The following is a 16,858-nucleotide window of genomic DNA, read 5'->3' as shown; positions in this document are numbered from 1 at the left end:
CTATGCAAGATGACAGGTCAACTCTTTCCTGGCTGCCAGGTAGCAGCAAAGAAAAATTCATAATATAATTATACTGAAACAATAAACTGTTGTTATAATAATAATAATAATTATTATTATTATTATTATATTTATTCATTTACAGTTATATAAATGGATTTGAGCAAAGTATTCGAGCAGGACTGGTGACCTATTTCCTATTACAGTAGTCTCTATAGTGAACACAATTCACCATTTCCGTTACAAGTTTCATACGGCTACACCATGGACCATTACTTGGTTTCATACTACAGGCAGTTTTTCCATGTCAAGGATGACTATAAATGAATCCATAATTTTTCTGCAAAGCTGTGACGTTACCACCCAACACTTAACTTCAGCCAACGTGTTGCAGTGAACACAGTTATGCATTATGGCAGTAGCTGCCGCTGCCTATTTACACATTTAGTCATCTGATTGCATGATGCTGCAAACAGTTGTGCAATATCCTAATTTGCTGAGATCTGTCTAAAAGGCAGAGGCTGAGATAAATTTCTGATGTATGTTTTTTGTAGGCTCTCTTTGTGTAAGAGGCTAAAACCACCCTTAAATTAGGGCTGGGCGATATGGCCAAAAAAGAAAATCTCGATTTTTACAGACATTCAGGACGATTACAATTTTAATTGATTTAATCTAATGAACAAACGCTTATTTAAAGGTTTCATTTATTCAAAAATAATTCCTGTGCAAAATGTACACTGTACAAATAAATGTATACTGATTCTAAATTAGTTTGAACATAAATGTAATATTTATAGTTTTTTCTTAAATTCCACAATTAAGTAGTTGGTAGCTATTGTAAACTTGTCTCGTAGACCACCCATCCAGCATTCTGCCATTTGTGCAAAATTGCAATTTACAAAAACATTTGAATGTAACACAACATAAGAACAACAGCTTTCAATAATCCAAAAGACAAAATTCGATTTCATAATTTAGCAAATTTTCAACAATTTGATTTTTAAAATGACGATGCATCAAATTAATTTGATTTATTGCCCAGCCCTACCTGTGGTACTTTAACCTTAACTTTAAATATTCAAATGTAGTTGTTTCTTCTTATTGTAATGATTAAATTTGTATGTTTTAAGTAGTTCCAATGTGCTGTGGTTTCAATTAGTTTTTGTACTTAAAAACAAAGTTTTGAACTTCTAAAGTGTGTGACCATCAAGGCATTCAACTTTTGAGGTACCATTGTAATTTTTACAGAGAGAACAAAGGTGAAACCACTATCTCTTTGCACTCTGACCATCTAAGCCCACTTTTACTCCCTCACTTTCCTGTGTGTTAGAGTCAGATAAAGGATGGTGGGTATGAAGTCAAACCGTGAATTTGCAATTTGTTGGCAGGCCAATGTCGTCAATACCGTGCACTTGTGAATGCACACTTCATACACTAAAATGCCCTGCTTCGGTAAATTCTGTGTGAAAGGGACAGACAATCAATTCTAGCAGTACCTTTTATTCCTCTGAACGCGCAATTTACTGGGAAGCCAGTTTGAAAGCGGCTATTAACAATAAGCAAAATTGTCATAGCACTGCTAGAATATAATGGTACCCATTCTGCATCAAATCAGATTGCACTGACATAATTTCTTACACAGTATGTCTGTGAAGTGTGAGCATGATGCAGAGAAATCTAATCTTTGTCCCACAGCAGGGGCCTTCAGTGATAAAGAATAACTGTGGTTCAATATCTTCCTGTTGTAGTATGTGTATTGTTAAATAGTATTTGTACAAGAGTTATAGTGAGGATTGTGAGTTGTTGTAATTGGCCACTCATATCCTATTCTCCGGCAACCCATTACTCAATATCAAGAGGAATACATAAAAAGCCAGGCTGACAGCACCTCAAGGATATTGTTTTTGCTAAATTTGCATACTGGCAGAAATCACTCAGATGATTTGGATGTTGATGACTCATTGATGTCAGCCTGCTATTCAACAATCTCGCAACAATTATCGTTGAATGAACAAAAACAAACAAAGTTAATTTTTTTGTGTTTTTTGGTATTCATTCTTCTGAGAACTTAAGGATTCGGGACTGAGAAGGCCAAAAAGTTCAACCTTACTTTCATCAGAATATAAAACATTTGGGAGCTCCGGTGTCTGGCATTTATTATAATTTTTTCCACAGTTGCAGTGAATTCTATAGAAATTACAAGAAAACAACACTGTACAACACCAGAATACCTACAATGGAAAATATTGCCAAGTCAAGATGTACCCTGCCCGTTGGTCCTAGGTTTTCAAAAGAGTTCAGTTTCAACAGACTTGAATTTGTACGTAGACTTTGTTCAGATTAATAAACAGTCACCTTTTGCAAAGGAGGTCGCACGACGTTTAGAGCTTAACGGATGCCATATTTGACGAACACCCTCATGCAGGGGGTTTCCTCGCTCAAATTGAGGGAGAGGTGGTACCATCCTGACTATTAATGGGTGACTACCGATACCAGGTTCCGGTGCCAATACTATCCTATTTTAAGGTATCGTACTAGCGGCGGTGACCGATACCATTATCGGCCATTTCTGAGGGACAATATGGGACACTCCTCAGCAATGTGGCCGCCCCTCTCCGTGGGCAGACTCGCTGATGGTGGTTTACCCATTTCTATTACATATATCAGGGCTGCAGACTAACATTTTAATGCTTTAAATGATAACAAAAGTACAGTATTACAATATATACACAGTACTGACATTTATGCAATGCACTAGTTCAATTTAGAATGTTTTGTTTACTTATTGCTGTCCCCAAACAGCGTCACTGATCATGTGAAGACATAGTTTGACAAATTAAAAATATATCACTCACCACTTGAATGTGACTTGGGATGCCGTATCACAAGTGAAGTGTTTACAAAGGTAACAGTGTCTTGAGATGTTGCTGTGCGTTGTCCTCAGACCAGCTACGAGTCCGACTCATCTTTAGCACGCAGTTGTTGCCCGTGTATTATTGGACGGCTAGCTGAAGATAGCAATATGAGGCTAACAAGCAGGCCCGTGTGACGGTCGTGTTTTGTTTTGGTTTTTGCGGCAGGAGCGCACAAACGCGTTTCTAACGTTAAAGCCAGGAGCACTCCTGCGCTCTTCTCCCTTTAAACCCTGGAGCGCGCAGTGTTCTCAATTATACAATTCCTTAGTTCTACTATTTTGGTCTTAAATTCCTGTGTAATTTGTCCTGTTTTCCTCGAGGAGAGGTGGAAAGCAGATAGAACTCAAGTTATGTTAGTTCCGAGAGGTTGTTTCTGTGCTTGCGCCTTTTGAATGGCAAAAAAAGCTGTCAGTAAAGCAGCATTGGCATGCGATAATTGGCTTACTTGGGTTGTTCTCCATTAAACAGTCAGTGGTTGAGAAGAGGGCCGGCAAACACCGGATTTTTACGTGGGATAGGAACCATCGCCGGCGGGGTAAATAGAAAAAAATCCTTGGTGTCCGGTGGTCTTTGGGAAGCCGTATCTCCCAAACCCTACGTCCTACCGGGGATATACGGGCATCCCCGGGTTCGTCTCGACGAGACCTTTCCAACGGTGTATGTCCCGTCTGCGTCCATGGCCTTGCGTCCCGGAGATAGAGGGCTGGCAAACTCCAGATTTCATGCCCAAGGAGGCTCCAGCGTTTTCGGCCATGCTCCGCGGTTTTCTGGCCATGCCCAGGAATGCTCCAGCGAGAATATAATTTCAAGTGGTCGTCCTACTGAAGTAGCCTAATCATCACGAAAACGGGGAACATTTTCGTCCCTCACTTTTAAGAAAGGTCGTACGAGAAACATAAATGGTTAGCTGGCTGTCCACAGGTTAGCAAACTTTATTGCTGGTTGAAACCTCTTGTGGCTCTGCTGCAATGTCATTTTTTCCTCTCTCGGGTTGGGAGACTGGCTTCGTGGCCTCGAGCCAGTTCCGTATATAAAATCCAACGTATTGGCAAATTTGTGGGCATGTAATTTTGTCATTTCACTCACCACTGAGCTGGTTACATTACAGTGTGTGCGCATCAACCTGCGTCAGTCCTGAATATATCCGCTTTAATTTTATACATACACAGTGGTATAAATAAATATAATATAATAATAATATATATTATATATAATATAAATATAATAATTAAATAATATTCACTATTAAAATTAACTCTATGACTGCCGAAAACGTTAAATAACGTTTAGTAAAATCCTACGGAGGAGCGCCAAAAACGTTATAAGACGTTCACCAAGTTTTTTTTGGGGTTTTTTTGGAAACGGGTGGAGGAAAGTCTTGGCCAGCTGTGCTGAAAGTATCAAGCAGATCTAGTTAATATAATGCCTATTTTTGGCCCCTAGATGGCAGCGATGACTCTCTTTGGACAAGATTGGGTAGGCGTCAGTAGAAAACGTGAGGCGGAGCTAGAGTTTTGAGGGGACAATGGCTGAGGAAGCCATAATGGCAACCGGTTGCAAGCAGCTCACACATGAGCATTTTTTTCAAAGACGAAAAGCATCGACCAATGCTAAAGAGCACATTGATGACGACGATGATGATGATGGTGACTCCGAGGTTGACGTTGGAAGCATTGACGCGGCGGCTATGATCACGTCATAAAGCCTCACCGGCTAGCGATGCTAACGCCGGAAAACACGGAGCACAACCGAGCACGCTCAGGTGGACGTTCAATCGGACGACGAGTCCAATGCATATTCATCGGAGGAGTGGGTACAGTCTGATCACGGAGAAGACACTGGTTCTGGACTACGATGCCACCATGAATGGAGTGGATACGATGGATCAGAACATCTCTTACAACCCGGTATAGGAACTGAAGGACATGAGGAAGCCAGGTGTAACACCACCGTAACGTCACCGTCTCATGATCCTGAGAGTAGACTTGATGGCAACATGGCCAAACACACACTGCAGTATATACTTGCTATTCCCCGGAAAAAAAAGCCAGCAAAAAAGTGTAGCAATCGCAGTGAAACTAATCTGTTGTGCAAATCCTGCTGCGTCCCCTTGCATGCAGGGAGGGGAGTGTTACAAAAAGAAAAACTGTATTTGAAACATCCACACAATTGTAAATAGTACCACGGTTGCACACATTTGTAAATAGTTTGCCAAATTGTTTTGTCAAATTGTTACACTGTTGAATGTAAATAAACTTATTTTGCTATCAAAAAGCACTTTTTCATTGTTGGTGGTAGTGTTTTACAGAAGTAAAGCACTGTTTAGGTGCTTGTGGCATCATTCATGGAAAAAAAGGTGTCAAATTCACTAGAGTGCATGAAATAATATCGTTTCACAAAAAGCTTGATTTCTCCGTATTTTGTTTCAAAACAGAGCATTTGGGTGAAAGTAACCATTTTCTATTGTTGATTACTGAAGAACGGAATAAGGTAGAAACAAACTTTTTTTTCTGATGAAAGATGAGAGTCCAATCTTTCATTTGGCAGTATGTGTGTTTCCATAGTCCAAACACAAAATTTTCTGTGGACCTTGAAAGATCAGTCAAAATGCTTAAATCGGCTGGCACCCACGGCATCCCTTTTCTGAAGACGTCTGGCAGTCAAAGAGTTAATAAGAAAAATACCCCAAAATTCTATCGGCCAATTGGGCTAGATGGCCGATTATTTTTCCCTTAAAACTTTGTCATAGAAGAAAACCGAAGTGTTTGACGCCGTGAAAGTACCCTTAATGGACCAATTTGCTTTCGTAGCATTAGCAACTAGCAAGTGTGTAGCTTATGTTATTTTGGAGTTCTGTTGTCCTTAAGCATCCTTCAAGTCATCCTAGTTGGAGTTAACTGTAAGACTAAACGCACGACGATAAGAATTACATCCACTATATATTTAAATACAAAACATCCTTCATTTTTAAAGCATCGCAAGCCTAGCGCTACTGCTAAAAGCGAAGGAAAGATCCCATTCAAATGCTAACAAGAAGTTAGCATCGACTTCGTTAGTGTTTTTCACATGTCAAATCGGTAAAATTACCAAATGAACAATACTGAGCTCTCAAGAACAGTGTTTTTCCTTCAAATAACAAATATTCACACACAAATGCTGTGGGAACACATACCCACAGGTAAGATAACACTATGCAAAGGCACAAATTCTTCCCAATGTTTGAAAAATTAGTTATTTTAATAAAATTCAATCGGAGTCCAGTCCAGTAACTTTCTTCTGTACTCACTTTAAGTGTGTACACCATGGATGCACGGCACCACGCTGCCCCCAAGAGGTAAAAACACACAGGGACAGTCAGTATTTGTTCTTACTGTTTTTTCAGTTGCTATTATTTTAGTTTATTCTATTCTTATTTCACTTTGTTATTGTTTTATTTTGACATTGTCCTTCCCAGTTATATTTAAAGTTGATATTTCAAGAATTCAAATACTTTCTTTTCTCAAAATTCAAAGATGCAAAGTTGCAAACATCCAAGGATTTTTTTGGTCAGTTTTTTTTTGTGTGCTCACATTTCCACCTGACATGGCACAAAATACAATCCTGAGCAAGGAGGCTCAAAAATCGGATTCTTTATTTTGACACCATGAGGCACTAATTGAATAAAAATCTGGCAAATTGAAGAGGTATCAGCGGGGAGGCTCTGGAGATTTGTGCGAATTGATACGGAATGACCCAATAGTCATTTTAGTCTTTGCTGGGGCCCGCTAAAAATAAATGGATGGCTGTAGTTTTGACATCTTTTAAACCATGTTAACGTGATGTTCTACCCTGACCCGCAAAAGAATCAGGATCGAGAATCATTTGGAGCCGGAATGGAAATGCGAGTTCGTTCAATAAACTATGCTGAACAACGCTAGTTGTACTGCATAGTCATAATTACAGTAATTATTTGTATGAAAACGTATTCTAGGTCATACATTTGAAACAGTCAAATACAAATCAGAATGTACTCTGGTATCTGAGCGTGCCTTCCTATGACACTTAATGATGTTTTGTTACGAGGCTGCGCAATACTGTGTTTTGCAGCAGTCTGATGTGCTTGCTGGATCATGGTTCACCAGGTTTCTTCACACATTTGTTTGACTGTGAGTCTGAAGGAAGTTTAGATTGTTGTTTTATGAACTTAGTTAGTTAGTTATTTCTGATGTGGCTTTTTTTTTTTTTTTAAAACTGCTCTTTAGCTCTGCCCTAAACCTGTGTTGACATATACCAAGTTTTGGTCTTTGATATATCTACAAATGAAATCCCTAATCAATTTGTAGAATTAGTATTTTATTTTAATCAACAAAGCTGCAAATAAAAATGAAAGAGAAGCAAAATGAGCCAGTAAAGAATATACAGTATTTGTATTCAGAGATGGCTCAGCCAACCTCAAACCAAGCTTACGCTCACTGATCAAATAGGATTGTAGTGTGCCAAGAAATGTTGAGCTGCAGTATGTGCATGTTAACAAGCCTTAATTCCCCAAGCACACAGTGTCCAGCTGGCTGGGAGTTCTCTCTGTAACTGTCACATTTATCAGCCTCAGGATAAAGTCAGCACATATACATCTGCTGCTTCTTATTTCAAGTGAAAGCAGACTTCCAATTTCCAAACATGCTTTTATGTTTGCTTTTAATAGCAAACATGACACTGTCATCACTATTATTATTTTAGTATCATATACAGTACATTCTCAACATCAGCATCGCATCACTTTTGCAGTTGTAAGACACATTCATGCTACAACCAGTAGTTTTATATGTGAAAAGTGTGTCCCATTACTCCATTTACTGTGTGAATCATCAACACTGTACAGTTAGAGTAAAAGGAGTGGATTTAAATGCTGTAAATTGACAGAAGGGATTCAGTGTGGTGCGTGGGCAAGGATGTAAGTGAGAGAAGCCATGCTGGGTATTAGCTCGCTGCCCACACATGCAGACCGTTTTCTTTCAGGTTTTCTTTCTCATCAATTGACAGAGTCGGCTACACATTGCTCTCTGTTTAACTCCCAGTCACTAGTTGGAAACACATTTCTTTCTCATTCCTCCCCAATTAACCCTCTGATTAATCAAGGCAAGAATATTGAATTGCACTTAATTAGCTACTCTCATAATCACAATCATCTTCATTGACAGGGGATGTAAATACACACAACAAATTTTGTCTGTGGGAGCAGTATTAGTATTCCAGCAACAATCAATAGAAATCCGGACATCATATCACTATTTCTCTGAACACGCCCCCCTGCGGCAGGAAAGTAGTGGCGCAGCGTTAATGGACTACAATGGGGTAGAGGGCTAAAACTAGCGTTTGTTCGTCAACTTTGCGCCCAAGAGCATTGGTACGTTAGCAACTTAGCAGATCCTAATTGGGCCACCGTCATTTATGCCGTAAAAAGTCTTCTTTATGGTTTTGGTCAGTTATGAAATTTAATCTGTGTAATATCTATTAAACCGTAGCAGCACAACTAAACAAAACAGATTATTTCCCCCACATCTTGGTAACAGTTAGCATCTGCTGATTCAACCACCATTTACAAAGTGCAACATTGGCTACACATTGATCCCTCCTTTGGTATCCTTGGAGCATGCACAATCATTTTTTTTTTTTTGCGTCTTCTCGTTGTGGCAGCTGGTCCACAACAGCTGTCAATCATTGTTAAAGTGTGGCGTTTGCCATTTACTCAAAGTGGTAGATGCGTTTTCTATGCTGCGAAAATGGCTGCGCTAACGCCCATTTTGGGGCGTGTGACGTCAAAGTCCGGATCTCTATTGAAATAATAAGAACATTAGGATGTGATGCATACAGTAAGTACAAAGAGTCATAAATTAAGAGCAAGTTGATGTGGAAAAGTCATATCACAAGGATTTCCTCCAAGGTGACTGTGTCATTCATGCAATGCAGATAAATTGTTAACAGAACGTGGGTAATAACACACACACGCACACACGCACACACAGAGAATGAAATGGATTTTGAAGGCTTTATTTGATTACTTTATTAAGTGTAATCTTTTGCGTGTTCAAATAAATCAGAATTGAGATCTCATGAAGAAGTTTTCCTTGCAAGGATTTATTAAGAGCTCTTAAGACACAGAAAAAAAGCTTACATTTGAAAAGTGATGATAAGCTCCCAGTGTGTAGAAAATATGGAAACCCCCAGGTGTCTTTATACTAGTAGAAAAGGTTCTCTCCGCGTCTTACATTTGACAGAGATAGTGTTGAAAATAAGCAGGCACAAGATACTGACATAGTCATCTCAGCTCCCCACCAGCTTCGGAGAAATGATGTGGACAGGCTTTGACCTTGGACCTTCAGTTTTTACGACCAAATGACTAATGACAAGAGACTCTGACAACTTTTAAAACATAAACATTCTTATCTCAAGAGATGGTGAGGAGTAAGAGGTTCAAATGAAGTTCACAAAATCATTATCACATTGTTATTCATTTAACTACACATGGTTATATCACATCTATATACCTATAACTAAATTCAAAAACAGTAAAAATATAAATTGAAAAAGTTAGATGTCCACAATATACACAGCTATTATGCGCCCTATCTTGATGTATGCATGTATATCATGGATCGGCGGTATGGGAAAACTGTATCTGCGTAAAAAACTCCAAGAGGTGCAAGGATTAAGTCCCCCATTAATTAATTAATGTGTTTAATGATATTCTCGGCTTCTCGAAGCACGCCTACGGGTGCAATGGAATTGTTGCTGAATATCATACATACCTATAGAAGAGTTTTTCAGGCCGATGTTTAAAAACTAGACTGATTCCCAACTGGTGATAATACTTGGCAAAAAAAAAAATTGAGTTAAGTCTGACAGCTGTTATAACTACTTTTTGGGTGTGGAATCCAAAACTGATCTAAGTGTTTCTCTGTCAAGTTTTTGACCTATAGGATCCTTGTCTTAAAAACACTAAGATGGAATAGTTACAAAGCTTTGAACCCCCCCGAAATATAATTTACAATGGCACGCCATGGTTATAAGGTTAAGAGAAGCACTGATCCTCTTAATTCCTACTATTTTATCTTTTTGCAGATATTGATAGTACTGACCAATTGGGCGCTGCACACATCTCGCACCGCTCTGTCTCATTTGTGACTGCACAAACAAGTTGTCACGTAGCTGTAGATGAGTTCAATCGTAATCAGCCCTTCTTACAACAGTCTCACTACAGGTAATCAGTGGAATTTTGCTCACCTGGAGAGTAAGATGGGGAGAAAACTTGACAGGCTAGAAAAAAAATGACTGCAATTTTAGAATCAGCATGCCAATATTAGGTTTTTAATCAGCATGCAAATCTAATTCAACATATTTTTTTCGTTGCAATTTGTTCCCCAGTGTCTTAATTAGTGGTGTCACTATCGAATAATTTTAGAATTGATTAATATATTGATTATTCAATCGATTAATCAACGAATCGTAATTCATTTTAATTGTGCATTTAAGTATATTACAAAATATAACTGATTATTAACCAGTGATTGGTGGTTATTTCGTATGTCTTATTTTGATTAACTCTTTCACTGCCAGACATTTTCAGAAACGAGTTGTTCCCAGTGCCAGCTGATTTAAGCATTTTGACTGATCTTTCAAGGTCCACAGAAAATGTTATGTTTGGACTATGGAAACACACATACTGCCAAATGAAAGATTGGACTCATCTTTCATCAGAAAAAAAAGTTTGTTTCTACCTTATTCCGTTCTTCAGTAATCAACAATAGAAAATGGTTACTTTCACCGAAATTCTCTGTTTTGAAACAAAAAACGGAGAAAAAGAGCTTTTTGTGAAACGATGTTATTTCATGCACTCTAGTGAATTCTACACTTCTTTTTGTCCATGAATGATGCCACAAACACCTAAATAGTGATTTACTTCTGTAAAACGCTTTCACCAACAATGAAAAAGTGTTTTTTGATTGCAAAATACGTTTATTTCCATTCAACAGTGTAACAATTTGACAAAACAATTTCGCAAACTATTTAAAAATGTGTGCAACTGTGTTACTACTTACAATTATGTGGATGTTTCAAATACAGTTTTTCTTTTTGTAACGCTCTTCTGCGTGCAAGGAGACGCCGCTGGACTCGCACAATAGTTTACTTTCACTTTGTCCGTTTCGCGTGCAAACGTTACACTTTCTTGACCGCCTTTTTTTCCGGGGAATAAATAGCAAGTAGCAGACTGTACACACACCTCCGATGAATATGCATTGGACTCGGGGCACTCTCCGTCGTCCGATCGAACGTCCGCCTGTGCGTGCTCGGTTGTGCTGCGCGTTTATGACGCCGTCATAGCCGCCGCGTCAGCTGTTCCAATTTAGCCGTCAAGCTCGGATTCACCATCATCATCATCGATGATGATCATCGTCGTCATCAATGTGCTCTTTTAGCGTTGGTCGATGCCTTTCGTCTTGTAAGTGTAGAGCTGCTTTGCAAACGGGCACCACTTCCTCCTCAGCCATCTAGCCCCCCCCCCCCCCCCCACGTCGCCTACTGCCGCGTCAATGCTTTCCATCCACGGAGTCATCACCCTCATCATCATCATCGATGATGATCATCGTTGTCGTCAATGTGCTCTTTTAGCGTTGGTCGATGCTTTTGGTCTTTGAAAAAAACGGCTCGGGGGTGAGCTCCCCGCAACCGGTCGCCATTTTTCCTTTGTTTTCCATTCTGATCTCCTGCTCGACGCTCTAGCTCCGCCTCTACTGATGCCCACCCGATCTTGTCAAAAGAGAGTCATCGCTGCCCTCTAGGGGCCAAAAATAGTCCTTAGGCACAACAGACCTAATTGAAACTTTCACCACAGATACGGAAGGCTTCCCCCACACTCGTTTCAAAAAAAATAAAATAAAAAAAATTGGATGACGTCTTTTGACGTCATTGGCAGCCCTCCGTAGGTTTTTACTTGACGTCTTTGAACGTCAGTGGCAGTGAAAGAGTTAAACACAGACAATAATCAGTCATCTTTCATGAAGAACTACAAAAATCGGTGAACAATTATTTTTGATATGCTGAAATCAGAGGTTTTGGACAATTTAAAAATTAACAAAGTACTATAAAAGTAAATATCAATTTTCCAAATTCAGAGCCACAGATTGAAAGGGAGCCGGTTGCAGAACCCTGGTCTTGTGGTTAGCATGCCTGCCTCACAATTCTGCAGTTCAGGGTTCCAATCTTGGCTCTGGCCTTCCTGTTTTTGGATGTTCCTGTGTATATAAAATCTAAGAATGGTATATTGAATATGATAGAGATAGATCTATATGTTTTTTTCAGAGCTGATACAGATGCCAATTATTAGTAGTCAAGGAGGCCGATAACTGATATTTGAAGCCGATATTCATTTTCAGTAAAACGGGGGGAAATATTGGCGTCACATTTTTTTTTCAATACAAATGCCAATCTTGATTGTGGTAATGTCTAAAAGCATGTTTATTGAACAGACTTTTTGTTTTTTTATCTAAGACAATTCCTTGTAATTTCTTTTTTTTGTTGTTTTTTTTGTTTTTTGTTTTCTTTCTACAGGAGAGCTCAGTATTGTTCATTCGATTTGACATCATCATTGCTCTCCTTTTTTTTTTAAAAAAAACAAATAAATTAAAAAAATTTAATAAATGTTTTTTTTTTTAAAATATATATACATATATATATATATACATATACACACATATATATATATATATATATTTGTATGTGGGTGAGTATGTGTACGTGTGTGTGTGTGTGTGCGTGCGTGCGTGCGAGCGTGTGTGTATTCATCAGTTCACCTAAAGCCCATTAAAAAAAATCCCATACTAATAATATAATATAATAATAAATTGCCAAATGCAGAAACATCAATGTAAGTTATCACGATGTAGTGGCTCTCGCTAACAGACAGAATTAAGTAACCAGAATTAGGTTAAAAAATTCTATATACGTAGACCATGTTTCTATAAATTTTGATATTTGGTTTTTATTTGAGGCAGATATTTTTTCCATTAAAATGTGATTCATGAGGAGGTTAGACCATTGGTCGATATTCAGAGTTTGTTTATTTTTCCAGTTAACAAGAATTGTTTTTTTAGCGATAGTAAGGGCTACAAGTGTAGATTGAAATTGTTTATGACATCCTTGTAATTTCTAACAAAACGTTCAGGGAGCTCCCAAGGTTATCAGTACTTAAAAAGTTAAATGGAAATTTAGGCAGGTAAATACTATAGCTCTCTATAGTTTTCTACAGTATTTTTTTTCCAAAATATAAAAATACCTGAAATCTTACATTTCAAAGAAACAAACAAAGAAAATTTCTTAGTTTTGATGTTGAACAAAAACAAATGGTTCTGAAGCTTCCCAGGGTCAGTAGCATCTCTTTTAAACTGAAAATTTAAATGACTAGCTCCCTGAGATAAAAATGGTTTTAGATTTACCTTATATCGGTTGTCAGATTTTAAAAAAAAAGAGGCCAATATCGATATTTGTCATAATGCCCAAAATCCCTATCATATATAAAGATATGCAAATAGTACTAACTCCAAATTTGACACAGTGATTTACATCTTTGTGGTTTTATCTCACAGGGAGGCAGTCCAGGCCAACAGTGTGCGGTGGAGGAAGAGGTTCTCTTTCCCCTGTAAAATGAGTGCCAATGCTGGGACTGGTGTACTGGACCCCTGTGTGTGTCGTGTATCTGTCAGAAAGGTACATTACTTATAGAGGCAGGGCTTCTCTCTGAACTGTGTATTTTTTAGGGATGCACCGAAATTAAAATGTTTGGCCGAAACCAAAAACCGAAAATGAAAAATGCTTGGCCGAAAACCGAAACGCCGAAAAAAATTTATGCCAATTTTTACTGTCATTACATTTATTATAATTAATTAAAATTATAATATTATTATAAAATATTTGTTTAGCGCTGGCATTTAAACAAAGCACAATATAAATTGAAATGTGCCCACACCCCAGACATTTTGGCTTATGGTACATTAAACACCAAACAAGGGTTGAGCATTTTCTGGCAGTGCGGTTGCACTTTATAGTCAATGTAGTTCGCACAGGCGGGCTCGCAGGCGTGCGGCGGGACATTAGGTGCAGCACACTTAAAATCGGCACATTCACGTATACACCAACGTTTAAAAAATATATTTGTTCGCACCAGCTAATCGGCTTCGGGAACGTACTTCAAAGTCACACACAGCGTCCTGTACAGGTCTGTCGCCACCCGGAGATAGCGGTAAGTGCTTCCGTGTTTAAAACTTAATAGCAATAGTGCTAGCATTAGCTAAAGTATTTAGCACAGCCACCGGGATGCCGGTGAAAAAGTGGAAGAGTTCGAGGGGCTCTTATAAAAAGAAAAAGGAAAAAAAGAGGGCACTGCAGGAGAAAGAGTGGCTCACCTGTACTCCAGCACACGGCCGTTCTGCCTTTTTTCAACCCGCTTAAATGTTGTACACCAAGTGACGCCCCTCTCCTGCGGTGAGCGCAATGACCCCGGGAGCTGCTGCGACCGACCGGTGTAAACTCACACAGTGAAAAGCCAGCGAGAAGAAAAGGCGGACACTCACTCCGCGTTCGCTGTTTAATTCAAACAGACGCTTGTTTGCAGCGTTTTTTTGCTTGTGTCACCACAAACTATTTCAACTATATTCTTTTGGCTTTAACTTTATTTCGGCCGAATGCCGAAAATGGCAAAAATAGCCATTTTTGACCGAAAATTTTCGGTGGCCGAATATTCGGTGCATCACTAGTATTTTTATATATAGTATATTGTATGTAATAACATTATAGTACACTATGAGATTGATTTTATTTTTTAGGTTTTAATTAAAAAAAATATATATATAGATATTTGAATCATTCAAGCGTACATCAATAAAAAGTTACAAACAGAATAAACACACATGTAGAATTATTGCTAATGGTATGAAGCGATGGGATAAATGAGCAATTAGTTGATTAATTGATGAAAAGAAATCTGTTGAGTGTGTGTAAAGAATAGTTATTTATCTTGTCATGAAGCAAGTAGGCTAAATAAGTGCACTACTTAGTGGCAACTAGCAGTGGCTTATGAGGTGTCTTAGGACATACATTTCCCTTGCACACACCAAAAAAACCTTGCCCACAAAAAATTAAGCTAACATAAAAGTTTATGTTGACGCTTGATTTTAAGCACAAGAATATCACAAATTATGAGTGATGCAAACAATTTTCACGGCTCCCGCCCATCCCTGCTGCATTGCCGATCAAAGTGCATTGTACGCAGCCACGTCTCGGTGACGCACGGTTAACCCTTGGGTCCCTATATGACTAGTTATGGCGCCGTGCTGAGCCAACCGAAATGTGATTATCGGCTCGTGCATTGATCTAGAAGGCCGCTAGCAGCTGCAAGGACTAATGCGAATTGCAGGCTACATGAACCATCAACACCTAATACGTAATGTTGTACATGTATAGCCTGTCTACTGTAGCAGCTCCTCCTGAGATCTTCACTTGGTGTTGAATTGAAGCATTTTACCAAGCGGAAGGAAAACAAAAACCCTCTGTAGCGGCAACCACTCTGAACGAAAATGAACTGTGAGAGAACACTCTTAACACACATCAGAATGAGCATGCATATGCAGGGTTTGCCCAAACGCTGAGAACAATGGAACATCTGTAATTGGCGTGTTGCCAAACACTTAATGCAATATCTACCAACTTTCTCGTTTTCAACCAAGGTTTCACACTGCTTAGCCTTCCCAGAATGCTTGCCCTAAACATTTTTGATTGTGTCATCACATCAGCTTGTTTCAGCCATGTTGTGACGAAAGTCTTTTGGACCGAAACAAAAAACACACCTTTGGGCTATTTTTGTCTGGAAATTTTCGGGCTGAATTTTGGGTGAATCCTGCGTGTCTCCGTCTAGTATTTTGGTTATGCGAAATATCCTATAGAGATTCAATATACTAGATAGATGTTGCGACACAGATTGAATGCAGGAAAGCAGGGAGGCGAAGCAGGTGTGCTGCATGTCGATAAACAAAAAAATAATTTATTTCCAAAAGAAAATACAAATAGCAAATAAGACACTTTGAATCAAAACTACTAAATTGAGAGAAGACAAAATAAAGCAGATACAAAGTAACAAACAGAACACACTCAACTCAACAGGGCACAAAGACAGGACAAATGACAGCGAAAGCAGGGAGGCGAGGCAGGTGTGCTGGATGTCGATAAACAAAAAAATAATTTATTTCCAAAAGAATAAACAAATAGCAAACAAGACACTTTGAATCAAAACTACGAAATTGAGGGAAGACCAAATAAAGCAAAGTAAGAAACAAAACACACTCAACTCAACAGGGCACAAAAACAGGACAAATGGCAGCGACTATGAGCAAAAGCAAATGATCCAACAAGGACTGAAAACTAGGCAGGGAATAATAATAATTTAAAAAAAACTGACGAGACAGAGAGAAACACCTGGACAAGACACAAGTGGGTGACACAAAGGACCGGGTTGACAAGCACAGGTGGACACAATAAAATTTAAAGAGACAGGATAAGACATCATCCATCCATCCATCTTCTACCACTTAGCCGAGGTCGGGCTGCGGGGGCAGAAGCTTTAGGAGGGAAGCCAAGAGTTCCTTCTCCCCAGCAACATCCACCATCTCCACCGGCGGGATCCCAAGGTGTTCCCAGGCCTTTTGCGAATATTGAGAGGGGATTCAGCCACTGTAGGTGGCGGTGTACACCATAGAGATATGATCCACCAGTAATTTGAAAGAAGAAGAAGAAAAGCAGGAAGCGACTTGATAAACCGTAGCGTTTCTTTGCTGTTTTCCATCTAAAATTGTGTTAATATTCGCTTCTTTAACTAATTCCAAAATTATTTCTGTTTCAGTCAAAACTTGTGACGTGTA

At 38.9% G+C, this 16,858-nt stretch overlaps 1 protein-coding gene across 7 annotated transcripts in view; it reads left to right on the top strand.

The window, feature by feature from the left end:
* Window positions 1-16,858, top strand: part of fam102bb (family with sequence similarity 102 member Bb) — a 96,909-nt gene that overhangs the window by 470 nt on the left and 79,581 nt on the right. For all 7 annotated transcript variants that reach the window (XR_013296466.1, XR_013296465.1, XR_013296467.1 and 4 more), the window contains exon 2: window positions 13,535-13,655. Coding sequence is in view for 2 of the 7 variants with exons in the window: in XM_077584683.1 (XP_077440809.1) it covers window positions 13,535-13,655 (121 nt within the window). In the remaining 5 variants the exon portion in view is untranslated. The remainder of the gene's footprint in view (window positions 1-13,534; window positions 13,656-16,858) is intronic.

Source organism: Vanacampus margaritifer, chromosome 13 (assembly GCF_051991255.1).
Source record: "Vanacampus margaritifer isolate UIUO_Vmar chromosome 13, RoL_Vmar_1.0, whole genome shotgun sequence".
NCBI classification, from domain to species: domain Eukaryota; kingdom Metazoa; phylum Chordata; class Actinopteri; order Syngnathiformes; family Syngnathidae; genus Vanacampus; species Vanacampus margaritifer.
This window is presented reverse-complemented; position numbering and strand designations above follow the sequence as displayed.